This window comes from Vidua macroura, chromosome 28 (assembly GCF_024509145.1).
Source record: "Vidua macroura isolate BioBank_ID:100142 chromosome 28, ASM2450914v1, whole genome shotgun sequence".
NCBI classification, from domain to species: Eukaryota; Metazoa; Chordata; class Aves; order Passeriformes; family Viduidae; genus Vidua; species Vidua macroura.
In genome coordinates, this window is record NC_071598.1 from 4,675,341 (window position 1) to 4,702,466 (window position 27,126).

Here is a 27,126-nt window from a genome sequence, read left to right on the forward strand (position 1 = left end):
AAATGAACACAACCTCTCAGATGAGACTGGGGTTTTCCCATTAAAAAGGGCTGGGATGCTCCTGGATTTGGGGGATCCCAGATTCAGGAGCAGCTCCTGCTCAATCAGTGCTGGATCCTGGCAGGATTCTCCCCATCCCAGCTCTGGGATTAAACCCAGCCAGCCCCGGCCACAGTGGGATTTTGGGATGAGAAGATCCTCAGGAGTGACAGGGAATGGGGGAGGGGGGGGATGAAGGGCATGGAAGGAACACAGGAATGGGAAAAAAGAGAATTCCAGAAATGGATCAAGGTGGAGTTTGTGCCTGGCTCTGAATGGAAAACGAACACAACCTCTCTGATGGGATTGGGGTTTTCCCGTTAGAAAGGGCCGGGATGCTCCTGGATTTGGGGGATCCCAGATTCAGGAGCAGCTCCTGCTCAATCGATGCTGGATCCCAACAAGACTTTTCCTGTCCCAGCTCTGGGATTAAACCCAGCCAGCCCCGGCCACGGTGGGATTTTGGGATGAGAAGATCATTTTCCTCCTGGAGCAGCCTCCAGACCCAGCTCGGGGAGTCCTGGCAGGGTTTGGGTGGGAAGGGGCCGTGAATCCCATCCCATCCCAACATCCCAGGCTGCTCCAGCCCCACCTCCAGCATTCCCAAAAAAAATTCCCCAAATTCTCCCCCTCTGCATTGAGGGGGTTTTTCCCTCTCCCTGCTGAATTTTTTTGGGGTTTTTTTTACTAAATTGTCCCCAAAAAAATCCACGGGAGTGGAAAAATACCCAGAAAAGCTCCTGGGCTCCCTGCAGCCCTTCCTCGCGGCAGGAATCCCCGACTCCACCCCTTCATCAAGGCCTTGATTAGCCAGAAGCGAAAAATCTGCATCTCATTTGCATATCAGGCCAATTAAACCCCTTCACATTTCCCCGGTTTTCCATTAAAAGCCACGGGATTGACGAGGAATTCTCCTGGAATTCTCCTGGCTGGTGCTCCCGCAGAGCCGAGCTCGGCAGAGCCACTTTGGGATTTTTCCCAAATTTCTCCCAAAATCCTCACTGGGAAATTTGGGATTTTGGGATTTTCCGGGATTTTCTGTCCTGGCCCGGAATCCCCGCAGGAGCAGCCTCGGATGAAACGAATTTTTTGCAAAGTTTTGGGGTTGGATGAAAGAAATTTTAAGCAAAATTTTGCTCCGTGCAATTTTGGAGGGGATTTTCCTGGAATTTGGGGATTCTTGGGAATTTTGAGGTTTTTCCCGGCTCACCCCGTGGACAATGGGGCAGAGGGGATTTCTCTGGAATTTTGGGATTTCCTGGGAATTTTGGGATTTTTCCCTGGGAATTTTGGGATTTTTCCCAGCTCACCCCAAGGACAATGGAGCAGAGGGGATTTCGTGGGAATTTTGGCATTCCCCGGGAATTTTGGGATTTTTCCGTGCTCACCCCGTGCACGCAGCAGGAGTGGGGCAGAGGGGATTTCTCTGGAATTTTGGGATTTCCCTGGAATTTCAGGATTTCCCAGGAATCCTGGAAAAGGAGTTTGGAATCAGCCCTGGGAGAACAGGGAATGGATTCCCATGGGCACAGGGATCATTAATTGGGATCATCACTAATTGGGAAAATGGGAGTTCCTCCCTGGGAAGGTTGAGAAGGGCAGGGATGGAATTCCCAGGGAATTTTCCAGCTCTGGAAATTCCTTAAACATCTTGGAAAAGGGGTTTGGAATCAGCCCTGGGAGAACAGGGAATGGATTCCCGTGGGCACAGGGATAGTGGGAGATCATTAATTAGGATCATCATTAATTGGAGTAATCATTAATTGGGATCATTGTTAATTGGGATCATGGGAATTCCTCCCTGGGAGGGCTGGGATGGAATTCCCAGAAAAGCTGGATCCATTGGAAGTGTCCAAGGCCACCCTGGGATAAGGGGAAGGGGAATTTTGGGAATTCCCTAGAATTCCAATCCCCTTCCCTGCATTTCCACTTCCCAATTTTTCCCTGCTCCCAGGGAAGTTGAAGGTTAAAAAAAAAAAAAGGGATTTTTTTCCCATTTTCCCCCATTTTCCCCCATTTTTTCCCATTTTTTTCCCATTTTTGAGGGGTTTGGGCATGCCTTAGATCCATCCCCACTTCCACGCTTTAATTCCAGGGGACAAATCCGGCTTTTCCCGAGGCAGGGATAGATTTGGTGGCTCTCAGCCACCCCACAAAATCCCACAAAATCCCCAGTCAGCCCCTCAAGGAATTCTCTTCCCGTCAGGATAAATTGGGATCAAATCCTGCAGCTACAAAAGGGGGAAAAAAAGATCAATTTAAAAAAAATCTTTTTTTTCCCACAGCGAAGATAAAAAATTCCAATCAAAGTCACTCCGTGTCCTCCACAGAATAAAAACGAGCCAGGTCTGGAGCAGCTTCTCCCTCCCCACGGAAAGCAATCGGAATTGGAGATTCCCCCCCCCAAAAAAAAACCCTGGAATGGCCAGGAAAGGCTGGAGTGCTTGGAAAAGCAGGGGGAAAAAAGGATTTTAAGCACCGAACTTATCCAGGAACAGATTTTGAAGGGTTTTTCTCTCTGCTCCTGTTTTCCATGGAAAAGCAGGAGAAATTCTTGGGATCCTACTGCTCTGCTCCATCCCAGGCACAGATTTCCAACTCCTGGATTTCCAGAATTTCCTCCTCAAATGTTGGGATTTTCCAGTTTTTTTCCCATTTGGGAATGCTCAAAACTGAGCTCTGCTCCCCAGTCCCAGAATTCCTTCCTCAAATTTTGGGATTTTCATTTTTCACTTTTCACAAATCCCAGGATAATTCCCAAAAAAATCCCCCAGGGCTGAGCTCAGGGAGGCAAAACCCAAAATATCCCAAAGCAGGTGAAGATATCCAAGGGAAACACCTCAGGGATGGGAACATTTGATTTTCGGGAATCACCATTCCATTTTTGGGAATGATAATTCCATTTATGGGAATCACCATTCCATTTTTTGGGAATGACCATTCCATTTCTGGGAATGACAATTCCATTTATGGGAATCACCATTCGATTTTCGGGAACGACCATTCCGTTTTTGGGAATCACCATTCCCTTTTTGGGAATGATAATTCTATTTTTGGGAATGACCATTCGATTTTTGGGAATGATAATTCCATTTTTGGGAATCACCATTCCCTTTTTGGGAACGAACATTCCCTTTTTGGGAACGACCATTCCATTTTCTGGTATCACCATTCCATTTTTGGGAATCACCATCTGATTTCTGGGAATGACCATTCGATTTCTGGGAATCACCATTCCGTTTTTGGGAATGACCATTCCATTTTTGAAAATCACCATTCCATTTTTGGGAATCATAATTCCCTTTTTGGGAATCACCATTCATTTTTGGGAATGACCATTCCATTTTTTGGGAATGACAATTCCATTTATGGGAATCACCATTTGATTTTTGGGAACGACCATTCCGTTTTTGGGAATCACCATTCCATTTTTGGGAATAATAATTCCATTTTTGGGAATGGCAATTCCCTTTTTGAGAATCCCTCTGGAATTAAATCCCCATTTCTCAGGTGGGAGCTGAACCTCCCTCCCCAGGATCCCAACCCCCGGCCTCATTTGCATATCAACGAAGCTGATCTGCATATCAGCATTAATTCCAGCTGATTTCAGCTGGAATCCGATTAATTCTGGGCCCGGGGGTTTGACTGTTCCGGGGGATTTGTGCTTTCCACAATTCCCTCTTTATCTGGGGCTTAATCCACTTTTGATATATTTTAAATTTGTTTAATTTATATAATTAATATTGATATATTTTTAAATTAAAAATTAACTTTAAAGCTCCCGCTGCATCCCGGAGTTCCATCCCGAGGAACTGCAATTCCAGTTTTGGGAATGACAATGGAATTTTTGGGAACGGCAATTCCATGGTCAGGAATAAAAATTCAATTTTTGGGAATGACAATCCCATGGTCAGGAATAATAACTCAATTTTTGGGAATAACCATTCTGGTTTTGGGAATAACAATTTGAATATTGGGAATGACAATTCCATTTTTGGGAATAAAAACTCAATTTTTGGGAATGACCATTCTGGTTTTGGGAATGACCAAGCCATGGTCAGGAATAAAAATTCCTGTTTTGGGAATGACAATGGAATTTTTGGGAATAACCATTCCATTTTCAGGAATAGCGGTTCAATTTTTGGGAATAACCACCTCATTTTTGGGAATGATGATGGAATTTTTGGGAATAACCATCTCATTTTTGGGAATAACCATCTCATTTTTGGGAAAAATGATGGAATTTTTGGGAATAACCATCTTGGTTTTGGGAATGATGATGGAATTCTTGGGAATGACCATCTCGTGTTTGGGAATGACGATCCCGTTTTCAGGAACGCCGATGGAATTCCCGGGAACGCCGATGGAATTCCCGGGGCTGTCCCTGTCCCACCTTGCTCTCGAAGACGATCTCCAGGAGGATCAGCAGGAGCACCCAGAAGAACTGGAATGGGGAAAGGACGGATGATCCCAGCTCCATGTCCGACGGGGACACCAGGCAGCCAGGAATTCCTCACCGGAATTTCGGCTTTTCCTGGAATTTTGACTGAAATTCCGCCTTGGTGTCCCCATGGGTCACCGTCCATCCCGGAGAGGGGATCGGGAGGGATCAGGATGGGATCGGGGGGATTGGGAAGGATCAGGAAGGGATCAGGAAGGGACCAGGAGGGATTGGGAAGGGACCCGGAAGGATATGGAGGGATTGGGAAGGATCAGGAAGGGATCAGGAAGGAGATTGGGAAGGGACTGGGAAGGATTGGGAAAGGATCAGGAAAGACTGGGAAGGGATCAGGAAGGGACCAGGGAGGATTGGGAAGGGACTGGGAAGGATCAAGGGGGATTGGGAAGGGATCAGGAATGGACTGGGAAGGAGATTGGGAAGGGATCGGAGAAGGGATCGGGAAGGGACCAGGGAAGATTGGGAAGGGACTGGGAAGGATCAAGGGGTATTGGGAAGGGATCAGGAATGGACTGGGAAGGGATCGGGGAAGGGATCGGGAAGGGATTGGGGAAGGGATCAGGAAGGATCAGGGGGGATTGGGAAGGATCAGGAAGGGATCAGGAAGGAGATTGGGAAGGGATCAGGAAGAAGATTGGGAAAGATCAAGTCCCTTCACTTGGGAAGGATCCCGGTCCCTTCCCTCCCATGGGAAAGGACTGGGAAGGGATCAGGAAAGATTGGTAAGGGATCAGGAAGGGATCGGGAAAGGATCGGGAAGGAGATTGGGAAGGATCAGGAAGGATCAGGAAGGATTGGGAAGGGACCAGGGAGGATCGGAAAGGGACCGGGAAGAGAACAGGAATGGACTGAGAAGGATCAGGAAGGGATCAGGGAAAGGATCAGGAAAGATTGGGAAGGGATCAGGAAGGGATTGGGAAGGACCGAGAAGGGACCAGAGAGGATTGGAAAGGGACTGGGAAGGGACTGGGGTGGGATCAGGGAAGATTGGGAAGGGATCAGGAAGGGATTGGCAAGGAGCTCGAGGGTCTCCCCCAGCACAAAGCTCCAAACAAATTCCAGATTTCTTGGAGAAACTTCCCAAGGAAATAATTCTCTGGCTCTGGATGCTGAGTCAGGAAGAGCAGCTCGATTCCGATTCAATTAACGCGGCCGCTAACGAGCTCATCAATCCCAGTTCCCGCAGCAACCTCAGGAACTGATGAACCCCTCCCGGGAGCTGCTCCTTCCCTCCCTGAACGAGCTCCGAGGTTTTGTTCCTCGTTAATTATTCCCAAATCCAGACATTCCAGCCCTGAGACACCAAATTTGGGGGGTTAATTCCTCCATCTCCGAGGCAAATTTGGGGTTAATTCCTGTCCCTTTGGAGCAGATTTGGGGTTAATTCCTGTCCCTTTGGAGCAGATTTGGGGTTAATTAATTCCTGTCCCTCTGGAGCAGATTTGGGGTTAATTAATTCCTGTCCCTCCAGAGCAGATTTGGGGTTAATTCCTGTCCTTCTAGAGTAAATTTGGGGTTAATTAATTCCTGTCCCTCCGGAGCAGATTTGGGGTTAATTCCTGTCCCTCCAGAGCAGATTTGGGGTTAATTAATTCCTGTCCCTCCAGAGCAAATTTGGGGTTAATTAATTCCTGTCCCTCTGGAGCAGATTTGGGGTTAATTCCTGTCCTTCTAGAGTAAATTTGGGGTTAATTAATTCCTGTCCCTTTGGGGCAAATTTGGGATTAATTAATTCCTGTCCCTCCGGAGCAGATTTGGGGTTAATTAATTCCTGTCCCTCTGGAGCAGATTTGGGGTTAATTCCTGTCCCTCCAGAGCAGATTTGGGGTTAATTAATTCCTGTCCCCCCAGAGCAGATTTGGGGTTAATTAATTCCTGTCCCTCCAGAGCAGATTTGGGGTTAATTAATTCTTGTCCCCTCAGAGCAGATTTGGGGTTAATTCCTGTCCCCCCAGAGCAGATTTGGGGTTAATTCCCGTCCCTGCAGAGCACAAATCCCGTGGGTTGGGGTTTCCAGGCCATCGATCCCGATCCCGGGGATTTGGGACCGGCTGTTCCCGGTGGATAAACGGGAGCGGAGGCGGGAGATGGATGGAGCTGTCAGCTCCATCCAAGCGGGCACAAATCATCCGCAATTCCAGCGGGAATTCCACGGCTCCGGGGAGAAAGCAGGGGAGAAAGCAGCCCAGCTCCTACTGAACACCAATCCCAGATCCTTTGGACACAAATCCTGGTTTAAACACCAATCCCAGATCCTTTGGAACACAAATCCCAGATCCTTTGGAACACAAATCCCAGATCCTTTAAAACACAAATCCAGGTTTAAACGCCAATCCCAGATCCTTTGGAACACAAATTCAGGTTTAAACACAAATCCCAGATCCTTTGGAACACAAATCCCAGATCCTTTGGAACACAAATCCCAGATCCTTTGGAACACAAATCCAGGTTTAAACACCAATCCCAGATCCTTTGGACACAAATCCAGGTTTAAATACCGATCCCAGATCCTTTGGACACAAATCCAGGTTTAAATACAAATCCCAGATCCCTTAAAACACAAATCCCAGATCCTTGATCCCAAATCCTTTTAAACACAAATCCGGATCCTTTTAAACACGATCCAAATCCTTTTAAACACAAATCCGGGTCCTTTTAAATCCAAATCCGGATCCTTTAAAACACAAATTGGGATCCTTTTAAATCCAATTCCCCAATCCTTTAAAACACAATCCTGGATCTTTTCAAACACAATTTCCCTGTTTTTTCCATAAAAAACCCCAAAAGCCGCAGCTGCCAGGCCCAGCTCAGCTCCAAGAGCTCCTCCAGGGCCTCTTTCCCTGATTGCTTTTGTTCCCGGGGATTCTCCTGGAAGGGACAATTCCCGATGCCACAAGGGCTCTGATTGCTCCCTCCTCTTCCTCTTCCTGCCCTCAGCAATTCCCGGCTTTTCACCGCCCCGTTCCCACAAAACCTGGCTGGCCAGGGAGGGGGAGGCACTGCTCCTGGGAATTGGCTGTGCCTGGGAATTCGATGTTCCTGGGAATTCTCCTTTCCTTGGGAATTCGCATCCCGGGACAGATCTCGGGAGGGAAAATACCGTGGAATTCCCTCCATGGATCCCCAAACCACGGAGGTGACCCTGGATCCATGGCATTCCCTCCCTGGGGTCCCCAAACCATGACAGTGACTCCAAATCCATGGAATTTCTTCCTTGGGCTCCCCAAACCATGGAGGTGACTCCAAATCCATGGAGTTCCCTCCATGGATCCTCAAACCACAGAGGTGACCTTGGATCCATGGAATTCCCTCCACGGATCCCCAGACCATGACAGTGACTCCAAATCCATGGAATTCCCTCCTTAAGACCTCCCAGACACGGTTTGGACTTGGAATCCATGGAATTCCCTCCATGGATCCCCAAACCATGGAGGTGATCTTGGATCCATGGAATTTCCAAACCATGGAGGTAACCCTGGATCCATGGAATTCCCTCCATGAAGGTGACCCTGGATCAGAGTCCAAGGCTTCAAAACCACCTAAAAATCAATTTATTTGCAATTTTTCTGACAAAAATGTGGCTGAAACCCTCTAGATGTCTGCAGGGGGCACTTGGGGAGGTGAAAAAAAAAAGGGATTTTTCTCGTTTTTTTTCTGCTCTAAATGGGACTCGTGACCACGAAGGAACCACGGGGAAGGATGTGCTTGGAAAAAACCCCAAAAGCCGCAGGTTCACCCCAAAATCGCCACGTTTGGAGCCCAAAATCGCCACGTTTGGAGCTGGCCCCGAGGGTTTGGAGGCACCGCGGGTTTTCCTGAAGGATTTGGGGTTTGGGAAGGGGAAACTGGGAGGTGGAAAAGCGAAAGGGGCTGGAAAAGCCAAATCTGGTTGGGAGAAACATGGAAAAAACATGGGAAAACATGGGGGGAAATGGGAGGAAAAAGGGGGAAAATAAATAGGGAAAAAATAGGGGGGAAATAGGGAAAAAATAGGGGAAAATTGGGAAAAAATAGGGAAAAAACATACCGAGAAGAGCGTGGTGTAGGCGGAGAGCACAAATTTGATGCCGTAGTAATAAAAGTGGGAATCACGGCAGGTCCGGGCCATCCTCGGCTCTTCCCGGCTGGAATTCCTGCAGGAATTGGAACTCCCAGCTCCTTCCTGGCTGGAATTCCTGCAGGAATTGGAACTCCCAGATGGAATTCCTGCAGGAATTGGATCTCCCGGCTCTTCCCGGCTGGAATTCCTGCGGGGAATTTGAACTTGGGGCCGATTTCCCATTCCCACATTCTCCCATTCCCATATTCCCACATTCCCAGCTCCCATTCCTACATTCCCATTACCTCATTCACAATTCCCATTCCCACATTCTCCCATTCCCACATTCCCAGCTCCCATTCCCACATTCTTATTCCCAGCTCCCATTCCTTCATTCCCAGCTCCCATTCCCACATTCCCATTCCCACATTCTCCCATTCCCAGCTCCCATTCCCACATTCTCATTCCCGCATTCCCAGTTCCTATTCCCAGCTCCCAGTTCCCATATTCCCAGCTCCCATTCCTACAATCTCAGTTCACATTCCCAGCTCCCATTCCCACATTCCCAGTTTCTACTCCCAGCTCCTAATTCACATTCCCAGCTCCCATTCCCACATTCCCAGCTCTCCCATTCCCAGGTTTTTAGGGAATGCTGCCATCGAGCAGCATTCCCGGGATGGAGCGGGAGGAGCGCCCGGCCCAGCCCCTCTGGATCCCCCTGGGAACGCCGAGAATTTCTTTATTCCCGCCTGGAATAAAGCCCAGGATCGCTCTGGGAACGAAGAATTCCAGTGGCTCCTCCCCACGCACAGCTCCCGGCCCGAATTCCTCCGGAATTTACCTGGGAGAGGCTCCTCGTCCCCAAATCCGGGATTTGGGATCACCCGCGGCCACACCGGAGCGACCTCCCCGGGCGAGTCCCGAGGAAAAGCGGCGGCGCATCCCGAGGGAGCAGCAGAATTCCCAAGGGGAAAGCGGCGCTCCTGGCAGAATTCCCGGCAGCGTTCCTGGCAGAATTCCCGGCTGGAGCAGCAGGGCCGGGATGGATCTGGCAGCAGCAGAGTTCAAATCCCTGGAAACAAAGCTGGGCTGCGGGAAGGGACAATTCCCTGATCCCAGTTTAATTAAATTAATTGGGGAGAAGAGGGAATTTCAGGGAGAGGGAATTTCATGGGGAGGGAATTTCATGGAGAGGAATTTTCATGGAGAAGGAATTTCATGGAGAAGGATTTTCCAGCCCCTTTTTTGGGGGAGGCTGAAAAGGCTCGGGATTAATAAAGATGAAATCAACCAATAATCAATAAAATCATCGATAAAGCCCCAGAGCTTTGCCGTTACCGGGATCTTTACATTCCCGCTGATTTTGGAGTCGGGCCCCAAAAGTGCCCGGGGAGATTTTGGGAGGGGGGAAAGGTGGGAGAGGGGATGGGGGGGGAGGTTAATTTGGGATGGGGGGTGCCTGGAAAGGCGGAGGAGCCGCTGCCAGCGGAGCTCGGAACGGCGGCGGCGGCGCCTGAGGAGCCCCCCGGGAACGGGGAGGGGACCGGGGGACAAGGGGAGGGGACGGGGGGGACCGGGAGAGGGACAGAGGGGGACAAGAGGAGGGGACAGAAGGGACCGGGGGAGGAACTGGGGGGGTTCCGGGGGATGGGGGGGAGGACAAGGGGAGGGGACGGAGGGGCGCAAGGGGGGAACCGGAGAAGGGGACAGAGGGATCCGGGGAACGGTGGGGGGATAAGGGGAGGGGACAGGGGGTCCAAGGGGAGGGGACAGAAGGGACCGGGGACCGGGGAAGGGCTGTCCCCCACCGGCTCTGCCCGCCCCGCTCTGGCACCGCCCGCGCCGCCCATAAAAGCGCCGCTCGTGCCTCGCCCGCCGCAGTCGGGTCCGCGGCACCGGCTGCGCCCCGAACCCGCGGCTGGGCCGGGCGGAACCGGCGGAACCGGCGGCGGCCAGGACCGAGCGGGGATCCGCATCCCAAACCGGAGAATCCGCATTCCGAATCGAGTGGGGATCCACATCCCGAACCGAGCGGGGATCCGCATCCGGAACCGCCTGAATCCCGAACCGACCGCATCCGGAACCGTCTTCATCCCGAACCAGGGGGAATCCGCATCCCGAACCGGGGAATCTGCATCCGGAACCGGCTGCAGCAGGTACCAAGAGGAGCCGCACCCTGAACCGGCTGCTTCCCGAACCGACCGAGTCCCGAACCGGGAGGCATCCGCACCTGCTGCGCTGCCCCTGCAGCCCAGTCTGGTGCCGAACCGGGCAGGCCCCGCATCCCGAACCGGGCAGGACCCACATCCCGAACCGGTAGGAATCCGAACCCTGGGGAAGCCGCAGCCGAGCACGGAGGGACCCGGACCCTGAACCAGCCCCGCACGCTGAGCCAGCCGTGCCCGAACCGGGAGGGTCCCGCACCCCGAACCGGTAGAACCCGCACCCCAAACCAGGAGAGACCCGCACCCCAAATCAGGAGAGACCCGCACCCCGAACCGGGAGGGTCCCGCACCCCGAACCGGGCAGAACCCGCACCCCAAACCAGGAGAGACCCGCACCCTGAACCGGGAGGGACCCGCACCCCGACCCAGCTGTGCCATGGCTGCGCTCGCGGCTCCAGCTGCCCCCAGACACTGGAAGGACCAGAACCCCAAATCCGCTTCACCCTGACCCAGACGGGTTCTGCACCCCACACCTGCTCTACCCTGACCCAGACAGGCTCTGCACCCCAAACCCTCAGCACCCTGCCGGGTTCTGCACCCCAAATCCGCTTCACCCTGACCCAGACAGGTTCTGCACCCCAAACTGGGAGGTGCCAATGCCCTGAAGCAGCCACGCACCCCAATCTTGCTGATCCAGGAACTTCCTGCACCCCAAATTGGCTGATCCGGAGGTCCCTCACCCCAGTCTTGCTGATCCAGAGGTCCCTGCACCCCAAATTGGCTGTGCACTGATCCTGCTGCACCCTAAACCAGCAAGGCCCTGCACCCAAAACTGGCTCAGCCAGGAGGTCCCTTACCCGTTTTGCTGATCCAGAGATCCCTCACCCCAATCTTGCTGATCTGGAGGTTCCTGCACCCCAAATTAGCTGATCCAGGAACTTCCTGCACCCCAAATTGGCTGATCCAGGTGGTCCCTGCACCCCAGTTTTGCTGATCCAAAGATCCCTCACCCCAGTTTTGCTGATCCGGAGGTCCCTGCACCCCAATCTTGCTGATCCAGAGATTCCTCACCCCAATTTTGCTGATCCAGGAAATTCCTGCACCCCAAATTGGCTGATCCAGAGGTCCCTGCACCCCAATCTTGCCGATCCAGAGATCCCTCACCCCAATCTTGCCGTTCCGGAGGTCCCTCGCCCCGATCTCCCCGGGCCATGGATGAGTCCCCGCTGCTGGTGGCTGAGCTGGAGCTGGAGCCCCTCAACGCCTCCCTGAACGAGTCCTGGGCCAACCCGTTCGTGCAGCCACCGTGGCAGGTGGCCCTGTGGGCCGTGGCCTATGCCCTCATCGTGGTGGTGGCCGTGGTGGGCAACGCCGTGGTCATGTGGATCATCCTGGCGCACAAGCGGATGCGCACGGTCACCAACTACTTCCTGGTGAACCTGGCCTTCGCCGAGGCCGCCATGGCCGCGCTCAACACCGTGGTGAACTTCAGCTACGCCGTGCACAACGAGTGGTACTTCGGGCCCGCCTACTGCCGCTTCCACAACTTCTTCCCCATCGCCGCCGTCTTCGCCAGCATCTACTCCATGACGGCCATCGCGCTGGACAGGTCAGTGACGGGGTCAGTCCTGGCCGGAGCCTGGGGACAGGTCAGTGACGGGGTCAGTCCTGGCCAGAGGCCAAGGACAGGTCAGTGATGGGGTCAGTCCTGGCTGGAGGCCAAGGACAGGTCAGTGACAGGGTCAGTCCTGGCCAGAGGCCAAGGACAGGTCAGTGATGGGGTCAGTCCTGGCCAGACCACGGGGACAGGTCAGTGACGGGGTCACAGGGTCAATCCCTGTCTGGAGCACAGGAACAGGTGAGTCCAGGGTTGCGTTTTCCCTGCCCATTTCCTGCTGGATCCCAGATCCCACTGTGCCCATGATCCCAGATCCCACTGGATCATGATCCCAAGCTCCTCTGGATCCCAGATCCCACTGGAGCTGTGATCCCACATCCTACTGGATCCATGATCAAAAGATCAGCTGGATCCCAGATCCCACTGGAGTCATGATCCCAGATCCCACCGGAGCTGTGATTCCAGATCCCACTAGATCCGTCATCCCAGGTCCCACTGGATCCATGATCCCAAGCTCAGCCAGATCCCAGATCCCACTGGAGCCGTGATCCCAAGCTCAGCCAGCCCGCAGTGCAACTGGGGGGCCCCAAATCCCCAGAACCCCCAGGAAGTCCGTTCCCTTCCCAGGAATTTGGGGACATTTCCCCCTGGAGCCCCAGGACAAATCACAGCTCCGGAGCCGCCCTCGTGGCTCCCTCTCGTTCCCAGGCTCTGCCTCCTCTCCCTGTTCCCAGGGAATAAAGGGAATTCTGGCCGGGATCCCGGGGGGAGGATGCTTTTCCTGCCCTTTTCTGGCTCCAGGATTCCCTGCAGGAAGCAGGGCCGGCGGTGGATGAGGCTCCCTGGGCGTTACAAACAGCCCCAGGTTTGGTTTTGTCACCCAATCCTCTCCCTAAAATCCACAGGAATTGAGGCAATCATCAATAAAAACCGGGATATTTCCAGTTCCTCTCCCTGGTGCGGTTCCAGGAGGATCCTTGGGATCAGCTGGAAAAGCCCCTTTGGGGCTGGGATGAATTCCAGGGATTATTTTTGGGGGTGAATAATTTAATTTACAGCCTTTGATCCACACAAAAAAAAAAAAAAACCAGGAAAGCAAACCCAGGGAAGCTGCAGTAAAACAGGGAGGTCTGGGAGGCCAGGGTTGGAATTTTTTGAGGATTAGCATTCCCAAAAAATCATCCTGCACCTGCAAACCCTGAAGAGAGGCTCAGTTTTCCAAAAAAAAAACCCAGGCTCCCACCTGGAAGCTGCAGCCTCCATGTGCTGCATGCCAAATTCCATCCAGGAATGGGGAAGGGAACAAATCCCAAATCCCATCCTCAACCCCTCCAAAGCTTGGGAAAATTCCTCTTTTTCCTCTGGCTGGGAGCTGAAAGGCAGGAAAAGCTGGAATGAGTTCCAGGAGCCTGGGAGGGAGGAATCGCTCCAGGCCGGCAGCAGGAGGATCTGGGGGAATGGGGAGAGCTGGGAATGGGAATGAGAATGGGAATGGGGAGAGCTGGGAATGGGAATGAGAATGGGAATGGGGAGAGCTGAAAATGGGAATGGGGAGAGCTGGAAATGAGAATGGGAATGGGAATGGGGAGAGCTAGGAATGGGAATGGGAAGAGCTGGAAATGGGACTGGGAATGGGAATGGGCAGAGCAGGGAATGGGATTGGGAATGGGCAGAGCTGGGAATGGAATTGGGAATGGGGAGAACTGTGAATGGGACTGGGAATGGGGAAAGCTAGAAATGGGAATGGGCAGAGCTGGGAATGGGAAGAGCTGGGAATGGGATTGGGAATGGGACTGGGAATGGGGAGAGCCAGAGCCACGATTGAGATTCAGAATTCTCAGTTGGGGCTGGAATTCCCAAATCCCACCAAAAATCAGGGAGGCAGCATGGAACAAGTGTTGTGTTCCCAAAGTCCTGGACTGGCTGGGATTGGGAAGGATCTCATATCCCACCCAGTCCCACCATCCCTATCCCAGGCTGCCCCAGACCCCTCCAGCCCAGCCCTGGGCACTTCCCAGGATCCAGGGGAACCCACAGCTCCCCCGGGAATCCCCAGTGGGATTTTCTGTGGGATCCATCGTGGATCCATGCGGGATTTTTGCTGGAAGCTCCTCCATCCCCTCCTTCCCCTGGAGCTGCTCCAGCCCCGGGCACGAAAGGAAAACAGCCGGAAGTTGTTCCAAACACTCAGGACAATGGCAGGAAATTCGGGATCGGGGCTGGCACTGCGGAAAGAGCCTCAGGAAAATCCCAAAGAATTCAGGGCCCGGCAGCTCCCTCAGCTCCCAAATTCCCGCCCCATCCTTTGTTTTCCCAAAGGGAACCCCAGGATTTTCCCAGCTCCCATTCCTGCTGTTCCCAAAGCTGGAACATTGGGATTTTCTGGCCATATTCCCACTGTTCCCAAAGCTGGAACCCTGTAATTTTCCGGCCCTGATTCCTGCTGTTCCCAGAGCCAGAACCCCAGGATCTTCCATCCCCAACTCCCATTTTTCCTAAAGGGAATGCTGGCATTTTCCAGTCCATATTCCTGCTGTTCCCAGACCTGGAACTCTGGGATTTTCCAGCCCTGATTCCCACTTTTCCCAAAAGGAACCCTGGGATTTTCCACGCCATATTCCCACTGTTCCCAGAGGCGGAACCCTGGGATTTTCCGGCCCCAATTCCCATTTTATGCCAAAGGGAACCCCGGGATTTCCCGGCCCCAATTCCCATTTTTCCCAAAGGGAACATGGGATTTCCCGGCCCCAATTCCCATTTTATCCCAAAGGGAACACTGGGATTTCCCGGCCCCAATTCCCATTTTATGCCAAAGGGAACCCCGGGATTTCCCGGCCCCAATTCCCGTTTTTCCCAAAGGGAACATGGGATTTCCCGGCCCCAATTCCCATTTTATCCCAAAGGGAACACTGGGATTTTCCAGCCCCAATTCCCGCTGTTCCCAGAGCCAGAACCCTGGGATTTTCCGGCCCCAATTCCCGTTTTTCCCAAAGGGAACACTGGGATTTCCCATTTTTCCCAATTCCCGTTTTTCCCCGCCCAGGTACATGGCCATCATCCACCCGCTCCGGCCGCGCCTCTCGGCCGCGGCCACCAAGGCTCTGATCGGGCTGATCTGGCTGCTGGCGCTGCTGCTGGCCTTTCCCCAGGGATATTTCTCCGTCACTGCTGAGCTCCCGGGACGCCTCGTCTGCCTCGTGGAGTGGCCGGAGCCCGGAGGAGCCATGTCCGGGAAAACGTGAGTGGGAACAGGGAAAAACGGGGTGAAAAAGGGGGGAAACAGGGCAGATCCAGGGGGAATGGAGAGGGGAAAGGGAGGGGGGAAAAGGGAATGGAGGGAAAGAAAGGGAAAAGTAAAATGAAAGGAGGAAAAAAGAGGAAAAAGTAGGGAGAAAAGAGGAAAAGAAGAGGAAAAAAGAGGAAATAAAAGAACAGGTAAGAAAAAGAGGGGGAAAAGGAGGAAAAAAAGAGGAAAAATAGGGGGAAAGAGGAAAAGAAGAGGAGAAAACAGGAAATAAAAGGGGAAAGAAAAGGAAAAAAAAGAGGGGAGAAAGGAAGAAAAAAAAGAGGAAAAAATAGGGGGAAAAGAGGAAAAGGAGAGGAAAAAATAAAGGGGAAAAAAGAGGAAAGAAGAGGAGAAAAGAGGAAATAAAAGGGAAAAAAGGGGAGAAAAGAGGGGAAAAGGGGGAAAGAAGAGGAAAAGAAGAGGAAAAAAGGGGGGAAAGGGAAAGGAGAAAAGGAAAAGGAGGAGGGAAAGGGGGGAAAATGGGAATGGGGGAAGGGAAAGGAGGGAAAGAAAGGGAAAAGTAAAATGAAAGGAGGAAAAAAGAGGGAAAAAGAGGGAAAAAGAGGGGAAAAAGAGGAAAAGAAGAGGAAAAAAAGAGGAAATAAAAGGGGAAAAAGGAAATAAAAGGGGAAAAAGGGGGAAATGAGGAAAAGAAGAGGAAAAGTGAAAAGAAGAGGAAAAAAAGGGGTGGAAAAGGGGAAACAAGAGGGGGAGAAAAGGGGGGGGGGAGGGGAAAAAAGGGGGAAAAAGAGGAGGAAAAAAAGGGGGAAAGGGGAAGGGAACTCCTGAATTTCCAAAGGGTCTGGGAATGGTTTGCCAAGGGGAGTTAAATGTCAGGTGTTGAGGAAAGAAAGGGTGGGGGAGGAATAAAATAGGGAATAAAAAAAGGAATGAAAAAGGGATTTTTAAAAGGGAACAAAAAAGGGAATAAAAAAGGGAATAAAATAGGGACTAAAGAAGGGAATAAAATAGGGGATAAAATAGGGAATAAAGAAGGGAATAAAAAAGGAGTTTGTGATCTCCAGCCCTGAGGAGGGAGGAACTGGGGGCTCTGGAATTCCGCTCTGGAATTTCACTGGAGCCAGGGCAGGTGTCAGATCCAGGAGTGGCCAGTGCCAAACCCTCCCCGTGTCCTTTGTCACCTCATTCCCCGAGTGGCACCGTTCTTCCATCCCAGAATATTCCCAGATTCCCAGCCCAGAATGAGGCAGTGGCACCATTCCATCCCAGAATATTCCCAGATTCCCAGCCCGGAATGAGGCAGCTGCTGACTGGGATGGATCATTCGAGTGGCTTTTCCAAAGGCTGATCCCAAAGGAAAACGGCGCCTTTAAATCCACAAGGGATCCGCATCCCGCACTCCAGGAAACTGGGAAAACTGGAGAAACTGGGAAAACTGGGAAAGGAGATCCTCAGCAGCTTCAGGATGGCAAATCCCAAAGAATTTGGGGACTGGGAGGAACTCGTGGCTCGGCGGCGTCTCCAGTCCTCGGGAATCCCGGGATGGGATTTTCCTGCCCTAAATAACTCGGGACAGGTGTTTGGGTCATTCCAGAGGCGTCATTCCAGCCCCTTCCCCGCTCCATGCCCTCGGAGTGGATATTCCGGGAACGCTGCAGTGGCAGCTGCACCGTTTGTGGTGCCAGAAGGAAAAAAATTCCATCCTTTTTCCAGTTCCCAGGGAAAAGAGGAGGAAAAACCAGGGAAAACAGGAGAATTCCAACACTTTGGGGGGGAATTCCTTTGGAAAACCTCCGGGGAGCACAAGCCTGGTGTGCAGAGGGTTTTTCCCTGGAAAACATCCCAGAGCTGAGAATTCTGCAGGATTGGATCCAGCCATTGATCCCTGCTTCCCAAAGGGATCAGGAATTTCATTTGGGGTTTTGAGGGGAGGGAGAAGCCACCCCTGGGTCCCCTGGGAATTCAGGGATGTCCCTTCCATGCCAACATTCCCAGGATTCCCAGGGAAAAGGAGGTGGCAGCTCCATCCTCCAGCATCCTGCGATCCCCATGGGATCCTCCATCCCACACCAGATCCTAAAACCCTCCCAGCTGCAAACCCCAAACCTCCCGGAGTGCTGCGATCCCGGGAATGCTGCAGGCAGAACTGCTTTTCATGCCTGGCATCCCAAAAGGATTCCCGGAGCTGTCTGGAAGGGCTCTCGGAGCCCAGACTCCTCTGGGAACGGGGCTCTGTGCTGCTGACGTTATCCCGCAGCTCCTCCAGACATTCCTGCAGCGCTCGGAGGATCCGGAATTCCATGGGAACAGCAACAAAATCCTCCTCCGGAGCCGCCAAGACGCCTCTGGAATGAGCGAAACGAAATCCAGCCCCGCCGAGCCCATCCCAAATGGAATTAGGGCCGGGAAAATCAGATTCCGGTACCGAGCAGCAGCAGGGCCAGGGCCAGCCCCGATCCCTGCGGGAGAATTCCCAGAGCCACTCCTCACCCTCTGGAGCCAGGATTCAATCCAACCTCCCGGGAAGAGGAGCGGGAACAGGGCCTGGACTGGAGTCCAAATCCTTGGAAAGTTAAAGGAGCTGGGAGCCCAAAAATCTTTTGGAGCCCAAAAATCCACCCAGAGGCCCCAAAACCTTGGGAATAAGATTCCCGCTAACCAGGCAGGATTTGGGAAGTTTTCCAGCCATATTTGTGGACTCAGTTCTTAGGGAAGAGAGGATTTTCCAGGATTTTCCGCAAGGTTAAAGCCTCCATCCCCTCCTGTGCTTAAACCCGGAATTATTGGATTTCCTTTTAAACCAACTCCTCTCCAACAGAAGTCCTCACTGATCCACGGCATTCCCAGATTTCCCATGGCATTCCCACAGCATTCCCAGTGCTTCCACAGCATTTCCAATGCTCAGGAATTATCCCATTTTTTCCAGGTCCCATCATTTCTCCATGTCCATCCAGCTGGATCCTCAGGGATTATCCTGTTTTTTTCCAGATACCATTTTTCCATGTCCTTCCTGCTGGATCCTCAGGGATTATCCCATCTTTTTTCCAGGTCCCACCACTTTTCCATGACTGTCCTGCTCGATCCTTAAGGATAATCCCAGTTTTTCCCCTGTCCCACCATTTCTCCATGACCGTCCTGCTGGATCCTCAGGGATTATCCCATTTTTTTCCAGGTCCCGCCATTTCTTCATGTCCGTGCTGCTGGATCCTCAGGGACTATCCCATTTTTTTCCAGGTACCACTTTTCCATGACTGTGCTGCTGTACCTGCTGCCGCTGCTGGTGATCGGCTGTGCCTACGCCGCCGTTGGCCGCACACTCTGGGCCAGCGCCATCCCCGGAGACTCCTCCGACCGCTACCACGAGCAGGTGTCGGCCAAGAGGAAGGTGAGGAATTCCAGGAGGGGATGGATGCAGAATTCCTGGCCAATCTCCACAAGGAGAGGAATTCTGGGAAGTTCTGGATCCAGAATTCCTGGCCAATCCCAACCATGAGCAGTCTTGGACAAAAGGAAGGTGAGGAATTCCGGGAGGGGCTGGATCCTGAATTCCTGGCCAATCTCCACAAGGTGAGGAATTCCAGGAGGGGATGGATCCAGAATTCCTGGCCAATCTCCACAAGGTGAGGAATTCTGGGAGAGGCTGGATCCAGAATTCCTGGCCAATCCCAGCCAGTCCCAGCCCCAAACCCTTCATTAGGGAGCAGGTGAGGACTTGGTGGTTGAGGATGGAGCAGAGTCCTCTGGACACCTCCTCCACAGGTGTGGTTCAACACATGGATGTTGACCATGTGTTCCCGGTTGGAAACATCATTCCAGAGGGTGGAATGACTGATGGATGGGTTTAGGACACCATCTCCACAAACGTGATGTAACCAAGATGCTGCCCGCACATTCCCGGTTGGAAAGGCCATTCCCGAGTGGAATGGCTGCAGGATCGCCCTCTCCCGTGGCAGGTGGTGAAGATGATGATCATGGTGGTGTGCACCTTCGCGCTCTGCTGGCTGCCCTACCACGTCTACTTCACGCTGCAGTACCTGCAGCCCCAGTGGTACCTGCAGAGCTTCATCCAGCAGGTCTACCTGGCCGTCATGTGGCTGGCCATGAGCTCCACCATGTACAACCCCATCATCTACTGCTGCCTCAACGACAGGTGGGAGCTCGGCAACGCGGCGCGGGGTCCCGGAGGAGAGCATGGATGGGGATTTTTTGGGATGGTTCTGTCCCGCCCTCTGCCACTTCCAGCAGAGGTGGGGGTGGCACAATTCTCACCTGGAGTCTTTCCTAATCCCTGTGGATTTTGAGGGCAAACATCAACGGAAAAAAAACCATCTCCTAACTGGGGTTTAGAGGGGGATTTTCCATTTCTCAGTGGGTTTTCCATTTCTCAGGGGGTTTTCCATTTCTTGGTGGGTTTTTCCTCCCCTCAGTGAAAGATCACAATTCTGTCATGTTTAGAAAAGCTCAGCTTTATTTCTCCCTTCCTTTGGCCATCTCTATGTCCATCCCCTTCCTTTGGCCATGTCCATCCCATTCCTTTGGCCATCTCCATGTCCATCCCGTTCCATTGGCCATATCCATCCCAATTCCTTTGGTCATCTCCATGTCCATCCCAATTCCTGGGGCCATGTCCATCCCAATTTCTTTGGCCATCTCCATCCCATTGCTTTGGCCACATCCATCCCAACTCCTTTGGCCATGCCCACATCTTTCCCCGTCCATGCCCGTGTCCATCCCACCCCTGTGGCCAGGTTCCGGGTGGGATTCAAGCACGCATTCCGGTGGTGCCCGTGGGTCAGTGCCGGTGAGTACGAGGGGCTGGAGCTGCGCTCGGCACGCTTCCTGCACACACACAGCTCCGTGTCCAAGCTCAGCCGCATGGACACCACCACCGTGGCCTCGGCACTCGGCGCGGCCGACGAGGAGCCGGACGAGCCCGGCCGGGCCGAGCGGCTCTCCCTGGACATGACCTCCAACGGCTCCTCCCGCAGCGACTCCAAGACGGTCTCCGAGAGCTTCAGCTTCTACTCCAACACCCTCACCTAGGAATGTCCCCTCAGTGCCACCTTGGTGTCACCGCCCTGCTTGTGCCGTGCCGGCGTTTCCCGCGCTGTTTTCCCATCTCTTTTCCTTGGGATGAGTTCCGCTGTGGGGCTGGACGCCAGGAATGTTTTCACTGCCTGGCTGGAGATGAAGGGGATGCAGGAACGGGACAGAGCCGGGTTTTCCTCCGGAATTCCAACGCTGGCCGGCACTTCCGTGCTCTCTGCGAGGCAGGAGGGACCTCTCGGTGCATCCCACCCCACGGAAAACGACCCCATCCTGCACCTCCCTCCTCCCATCCTTAATTTCATTCTCCCTGCTGGATATCCAGGGGGATCTATCTTGAATCCCAAAATCCCAAAAAGGCTTTTTCCAGCTCCACAGGGAGTCATTGGCCACAGCGTAGATTTTGGGATTCAAACAGGCCTGGCCCTGGTTTGGGTCTGTTTGGCAGAAGAACCGTGGCACCTTTGGAAGCCGCAGCCAAGGATCCAGCGGCGCCTTTGGAAGCTGCAGCCGAGGATCCATCCGGGAGCCATTCCCATTGTTCGGAGCGTTTTTCTGGGATTGCTGTGGATACAAGGCCTGCCCCGCCCATCCTTGTCTTTACTGTTGTTTTTGTTTTCTGTCCCTCGAGGGCTCCTCACAGCGGAGCGTTCCAAGATGGAAGTGCAGGATCTGCTGTTTACAGGGCATTCCCACAGGGAATGACGGGATTTGGTTTTTTTGGGATTTCCGTGTCCTTGCTGGAGCCTTGGTGTGAGGTCACAGAGCCCAGCCCGGGAGCTCCTGGGGTTTATTTCCCATTAAAATCACCCTAATCCAAAAAAAATCCAATTTTCAGCCTTCAGGACCCACCATGGACCCTTCCAGTCTTCCCCAATCCAGGATTCTGGGATTTTAGGATTTATTCCTCTCCCAAACCCTGCCCCAAAATCCCGTGTCCAGCTGAAAAATGGACATAATCATTATAATGCAAAGTTTAGCATGGGAATCTTCCTTTTCCGTGGAATATCCCCCCAAATTCCATTCCTGTGGAATATCCACCCCAAATCCCATTCCCACTGGAATATCCATCCCCAAATCCCATCTCTGTGACTGTGACATCCCTGGGGAATTCAGGATGTCGGCAGCTGGAGGGAGCTTTCTGGGAAGTTCTTCCCATGGGAACATCCCAAGAGAGAGAACGCAACCATCCTTCCCAAAGTGTCTCGGGATTGTCCCAGTGTGGATTTTCATGGATAAATATTCCTTTGATGTGGAGAATGGTTTGTTATCCTTTAGCAAGGGGAGGAGGGGTGGGAGCGGGAAGAGGTGGAAAAGCTAAAATTCCATAAAAAAGATGGATGATGGGTTTGGGGCACCCTCTGTGGGAGGGGTTTGCCCTGAAATGTCACCGAAACAGGAAAAGGGACAATTCCCAAAATTCCTCCTCAAACTCAGGGCTGGGATGTATCCCTGATGGAGTCCGGCTCCCCTTCCCGGGCTGGGATTCCCAAATCCTGCTGCTCGGCTGGGAACGCACAATCCATGCTTTTCCAAGCGGGACATTCCAGGTGGGAATTGCAGAAGCATCCTGCCCCCGCTGGTGGTTCTGGCTGGCTGGAATTCTGGATTTTAATTAAAGCAGCGTTCCCGGGCTCAGCTCAATCCCACGGGCCCAGTAAGCTCCGGCTGTTGGTTTTCCATTGGTGATTTTATCCGAGAAAAAGGAGGGAAGGGATGAACATCCACATGTTCCTGGCCGAGCTTCCTGTGAACACCGGGCTGGATCCCCCATCCCGGCAGGATTCAGATCCCCATGGAGCCGTTTTCTCTTTTGGGATCATCCCATCCCATTCCAGTGGGATTCAGATCCCAATGGATCCATTGGGATCATCCCTTCCCAGCGGGATTCAGATCCCGATGAATCCATCGGGATCATCCCATCCCATACGGATTCAGATCCCCACAGAGCTGTTTGGGATCATCCCTTCCCAGCAGGATTCAGATCCCAGTGGATCCATCGGGATCGTCCCATCCCATACGGATTCAGATCCCCACAGAACTGTTTGGGATCATCCCTTCCCAGCAGGATTCAGATCCCAAAGGATCCATTGGGATCATCCCATCCCCTTTTACAGGGCTGTCCCTAATGGGGAATTTCACCCCCACCCTATAAAATGAGGTATAAAAATCCCCCTCAGCCAAACAAGAAAAAGGGAATTCCACATTCCCAGGGCTTTGGGTTGTCCCTCCATCTCCAATTCCATGGGAAATCCCCCAAAATCGGGGGTGACCCAAAAAACCCCAAATTTTGTCGATTTTGGTGCTTCCTGAGCAGGATCTGCAGCTCTGAGCGAGCCCATCCCACTGAATTCCCCCCCTGGTTGTTCAGCCTCATTTCCATGGATGCACTCCAGCATTTTGCATAAATGTTTGCTTAATGCAGAGTCCAAAATATCCCAGAAAATTAAAAAAAAAAAAAAAAAACGGGAATTCAAGGCGGCTCCCGGGGCGGATCCCACAGTTTCCATGGCACCCGGGGCGCTCTGGGATGCTTCCCAAAAAATCAGAGCTCAGGGAGGAACGATTTGTGTTCAGGACATCCGGATGGAAGTGAATTCATGTTTTTCAGGAATGCCCAGTTTCATTTTTGGGGCAGATTCCGGCAGATTTGGGGTTCCTGGAGGGTGGAGAATTCCAGCTTGTTCCCAGCAGTAATTAGCGTTAATTACCCTGGTAATTACTGAGCCCTGAGCAGGAGCTGCCGGCGATTGGAAACCAAGCCGGGCTGGGTGGGAATTTTGGGGTGGGAAATGAGGAATTCAATCAGATTTGGTGTTTCCAGGGCCAAGGAACCTCCTGGGCATCAGGAATTCCAGAGGGAAGAAAGGGACAAGGGGAAAGAGGGAATCACTTCCACAAGGATGCTCTGATGGGCTTAATTAGAAATTAATTATTCATTGTAGCAACCAAGGGGTTGTAGGAGGATTTAAGGAATCCTGGGGGGATTCCAGCCAGGATTTTTTAGGATGAAATTCCTCCCTGAGGGGCTGGGATGGAATTCCCAGAGGAGCTGTGGCTGCCCCTGGAGCCCTGGGAGTTTCCAAGGCCAGGCTGGACAGGGCACCAAAAATCTGGGAAATCCTGGGATTTGTGGCACAAGAAGTGGGGATAAAACACAGGGAATGGGAACACCAAAAATCTGATAAATCCTGGGATTTGTGGCACAAGAAGTATGGATAAAACACAGGGAATGAGAGCACCAAAAACCTGGGAAATCCTGGGATTTGTGGCACAAGAAGTGGGGATAAAACACAGGGAATGGGAGCACCAAAGGTCAGATCCTCACTGCTTTTTGGGAATGAGGAGCAGGAGAAGGGATTGGGGCCATTCCCAGGGAATGAGGTGCAGGGAAAAGGGATTGGGGCCATTCACAGGAGCAGGGAAAAGGGACTGGGGCCATCCCGAGGTCTGTGACACTCCAGCCTCTTCCAGAGCATTCCCACTAAAGGGAAAAGAATCCATCCCAGCTGGATGCGAGCGACGCGAGCGGCCACCAGGCAGAACAGAGCTTCCCAATGAAATCTTGGAAAGATCCAACCCCTTTCCCTCTCCCGAGCATTGGAGCTGTGGTGGAGGGGATGGACACGGCCCTGGAAGGAGAAAGCAGGGGGAGAATGCCCTGAAATCCCAAATCCGAGGCCTTTTCCAAGCTTCCATTCAGGGAATGGGCAGTTGGTCCTGGGGTGGGATTCCCTGCCCATTCCCTGCTCATTCTGAGGTCATTCCCTGCCCATTCCCTGCTCATTCTGAGGTCATTCCCTGCCCATTCCCTGCCTGTTCCAGGCAAGCTCTCCTCCAATCCCCATTTCCTCCCCTTTTCCCAAGTTTCCCACCCCACAGCTCGGGGACATCCCAGTGTCCCAAATCCTCCCAAATCCTACAGGAGCCCAGCTGGAAAAGCCCCGGCAGCTCCCGAAGGAAAGCTCACCCTGCACCCAGGAGCATTCCCACATCCTCCCAGGCACTTTGGGAATGCAAACCCCTCTGGAATGTGGGGAGCTGGGAATGGAGTCCTGGCAGGGATTTCTGGAGCCAGGAAGGGATCAAAGCCGTTTGCACCACTGCTGTCACAGTGATCCATTCCCTCAATTTCCACTTCCATCCGGGAATGTTCCTGTTGATGCCGGGGGAAAATCCAACACCGTTGCCAGGGCAGGAGTGATTTATTTGGGCATAAAACCCATCAGAATTCCTTGGAGTCTTCTCCGGGACAGGCTCAGCTGCAGAGATTGATTTGTTTACTGCAGCCATGGAAAGCGGGGGCTGCTCCCAGGAAAACACATCCCAGACTCAGCCGGGGATTTTCCAGCCTCTCCCGGTTATCCTGGAGCAGCTGAGGGAAGGAGGGAAGGAACTGAGCCCATTGCTCAGCCCCCAAATTATCGGGGGGACAAAAAAAACCCTAAAGTGGTTCAGATCTTCCAGGTTTGGGAATTGGCTGGGGCCTCCTGGGTGCTTGGAATCTTCCAAGGAGATTCTGGGCTGCTCTTCCAAGGAGATTCCGGGCTCCAAGCGTTGATTCCTTTGCCATTTTTGGGGTTGGATGAAGGCAGAGCTGAGATCCCTCTGGCTCCATCCTGGCGGGAATGGAGCCCAGCTCCGGAGGGACAGACGGAGACAAAATAAAAGTGGGATTTGGAGGTTAAGGATCACCCTAAATCCACACATTCCTTAGGAAAAATGGGACTGTCCTTGTTTGGCTGATGGACAGCTGTGTGTGGAATGGGTTCTATAAAAATCCAAGTGTGGATCAAGCTCAGCTCCAGAAGGACAGATGGAGCCAAAATAAAAATGGGATTTGGGGGTTAAGGATCACCCTAAACCCACATATTCCTTAGGAAAAAATGGGATTGTCCTTGCTTGGCTGATGGATGGCTGTGTTTGGAAGGGGTTCTATGAAAACCCAGCTGTCATTCCCATCCTGGGGACAGGGCTGGGCGGCGTTTCCTTGGATCAGCCCTTCCCGAGAGCCTGGAATATCCTGGATAGGGACACCATTCCCTAAATCCGGATTATCACCCCCGCAGGGAGATCCTGCGGCTCCATCCCGCGCTGGAGCTCCCATTTGATGATCCCAAAGGTGTTTTCCAGCCTCAACAATTCCATGGTTCTGTGACCCCTTGGCTGCTCTGTGCGGGGAGGGGAAATCCTGGGAATCATTTCTGTGGAGATCAATCCACGGCTTTTCCCCCTGCTCCATCCAGCGGCTCGGCTGGGAAAAACAGCGGCACCCAGCGGCAGCGTCCCTAAATCCTAAATTCCGGCTGGGAATGCCGGAAAAGCTCCTGCTCCCGGTGGATTCAAACCCCTCTTCCCAAACTTTAGAACGCAACGGGATTCCCAAGCTTTGTGGACGGATCTGCCACATCCAGGCCATCCCAATTTTTTCCTAAAGTTCCCAGAGCACGAGGGATGCTCCAGAAGGAAAAGCCATGGATTTCCTTCCCTCCTGGCGGAGTTTTGCCTTAGGCACAGAGCTCGGGGCTCTCCCAGGAGTGTCCCCTAAGCCCGGGATGAGGGACCTGGAGCCAGGTGAGGGTCACGGGGAATGGGGGAACACACCTGCAGTCACTGGGAATGTGGGAATACACCTGGAGAGTGACAGGGAATGTGGGAACACACCTAGAGTGACAGAGAATGTGGGAATTACACCTGGAGAGTGACAAGGAATGTGGGAATTACACCTGGAAGGGCAAAGGGAATGTGGGAATTACACCTGGAGAGTGACAGGGAATGTGGGAATTACACCTGGAGAGTGACAGGAAATGTGGGAACACACCTGGAGAGTGACAGGGAATATGGGAATTACACCTGGAGCATCACAGTGAATGTGGGAACACACCTGGAAGGGCAAAGGGAATGTGGGAATTGCACCTGGAGAGTGACAGGGAATGTGGGAACACACCTGGAGTGACAGGGAATGTGGGAATACACCTGGAGAGTGACAGGGAATGTGGGAACACACCTGGAGAGTGACAGGGAATGTGGGAATTACACCTGGAGAGTCTCGGGGAACGTGGGAATTACACCTGGAAGGGCAAAGGGAATATCGGGACCCACCTGGAGGGGAAGGCCTGGACGTTGCACTCAGTGACAAGGTGGGGATCGGGCCCAGCTTGGACTCGGTGATCCCAAAGATTCCAACCTCCGGGATTCCGGGGCAAGCGGCGCTGCTCTGGCGGCTCCTCCTCCTTCCGGAGTGTGCCGGGACAGCATCGGAGGCTGCTGACGGCGCTCCAGCCCCGGAATTAGGGGGAAAAAAGGGAAAAAGGGGAGGCCGCCCCCTCCCTTCCCTTCCCTTCCCGGGCTCCCCCTGCGCTCCCTCAGAGCGCGGCCCCGCCCTCTCACCCTCACGACCGTTACTGAGCGCGCGCCGCCGTTCAAACCCGCCTCGCGGGCGGGCGCTCCGCGCGCTGATTGGCTGCCGGGCTGGCACCCCACGCGCTGATTGGTAGGAAGGGGCGGAGGGGG

At 53.0% G+C, this 27,126-nt stretch overlaps 2 protein-coding genes across 6 annotated transcripts in view; one reads left to right on the plus strand and one right to left on the minus strand.

Moving 5' to 3' along the window:
• SLC4A5 (solute carrier family 4 member 5) overlaps positions 1 to 26,943 on the minus strand; it is a 68,046-nt gene extending 41,103 nt beyond the window's left edge. For 3 of the 5 annotated variants that reach the window (XM_054000810.1, XM_054000811.1, XM_054000815.1), the window contains exons 1-4: positions 26,716 to 26,943; positions 9,379 to 9,609; positions 8,526 to 8,745; positions 4,433 to 4,483 (exon numbers count right to left, since the gene is read on the minus strand). The gene's annotated coding sequence lies outside the window, so the exon portion shown is untranslated. The remainder of the gene's footprint in view (positions 1 to 4,432; positions 4,484 to 8,525; positions 8,746 to 9,378; positions 9,610 to 26,715) is intronic. The other 2 variants (XM_054000813.1, XM_054000812.1) reach the window with 2 other exon arrangements.
• TACR1 (tachykinin receptor 1) lies at positions 11,899 to 21,870 on the plus strand. The gene is made up of 5 exons (XM_054000816.1): positions 11,899 to 12,311; positions 15,364 to 15,558; positions 18,802 to 18,952; positions 19,521 to 19,717; positions 20,316 to 21,870. Exons 1-5 carry the CDS (start codon positions 11,914 to 11,916, stop codon positions 20,608 to 20,610), a joined length of 1,236 nt encoding a protein of 411 aa, XP_053856791.1. The 5' UTR covers positions 11,899 to 11,913; the 3' UTR covers positions 20,611 to 21,870.
• Positions 26,944 to 27,126: the final 183 nt, after the last annotated feature.

Excerpts from the sequence above, each read along its gene's own strand:
- TACR1 (XM_054000816.1), top strand. The coding sequence starts at position 11,914 with ATGGATGAGTCCCCGCTGCTGGTGGCTGAGCTGGAGCTGGAGCCCCTC. Across the intron at positions 15,559-18,801 it reads GGAGCCATGTCCGGGAAAAC|GTACCACTTTTCCATGACTG; the intron begins GTGAGTGGGAAC and ends ATTTTTTTCCAG. Across the intron at positions 19,718-20,315 it reads TACTGCTGCCTCAACGACAG|GTTCCGGGTGGGATTCAAGC; the intron begins GTGGGAGCTCGG and ends CCCTGTGGCCAG.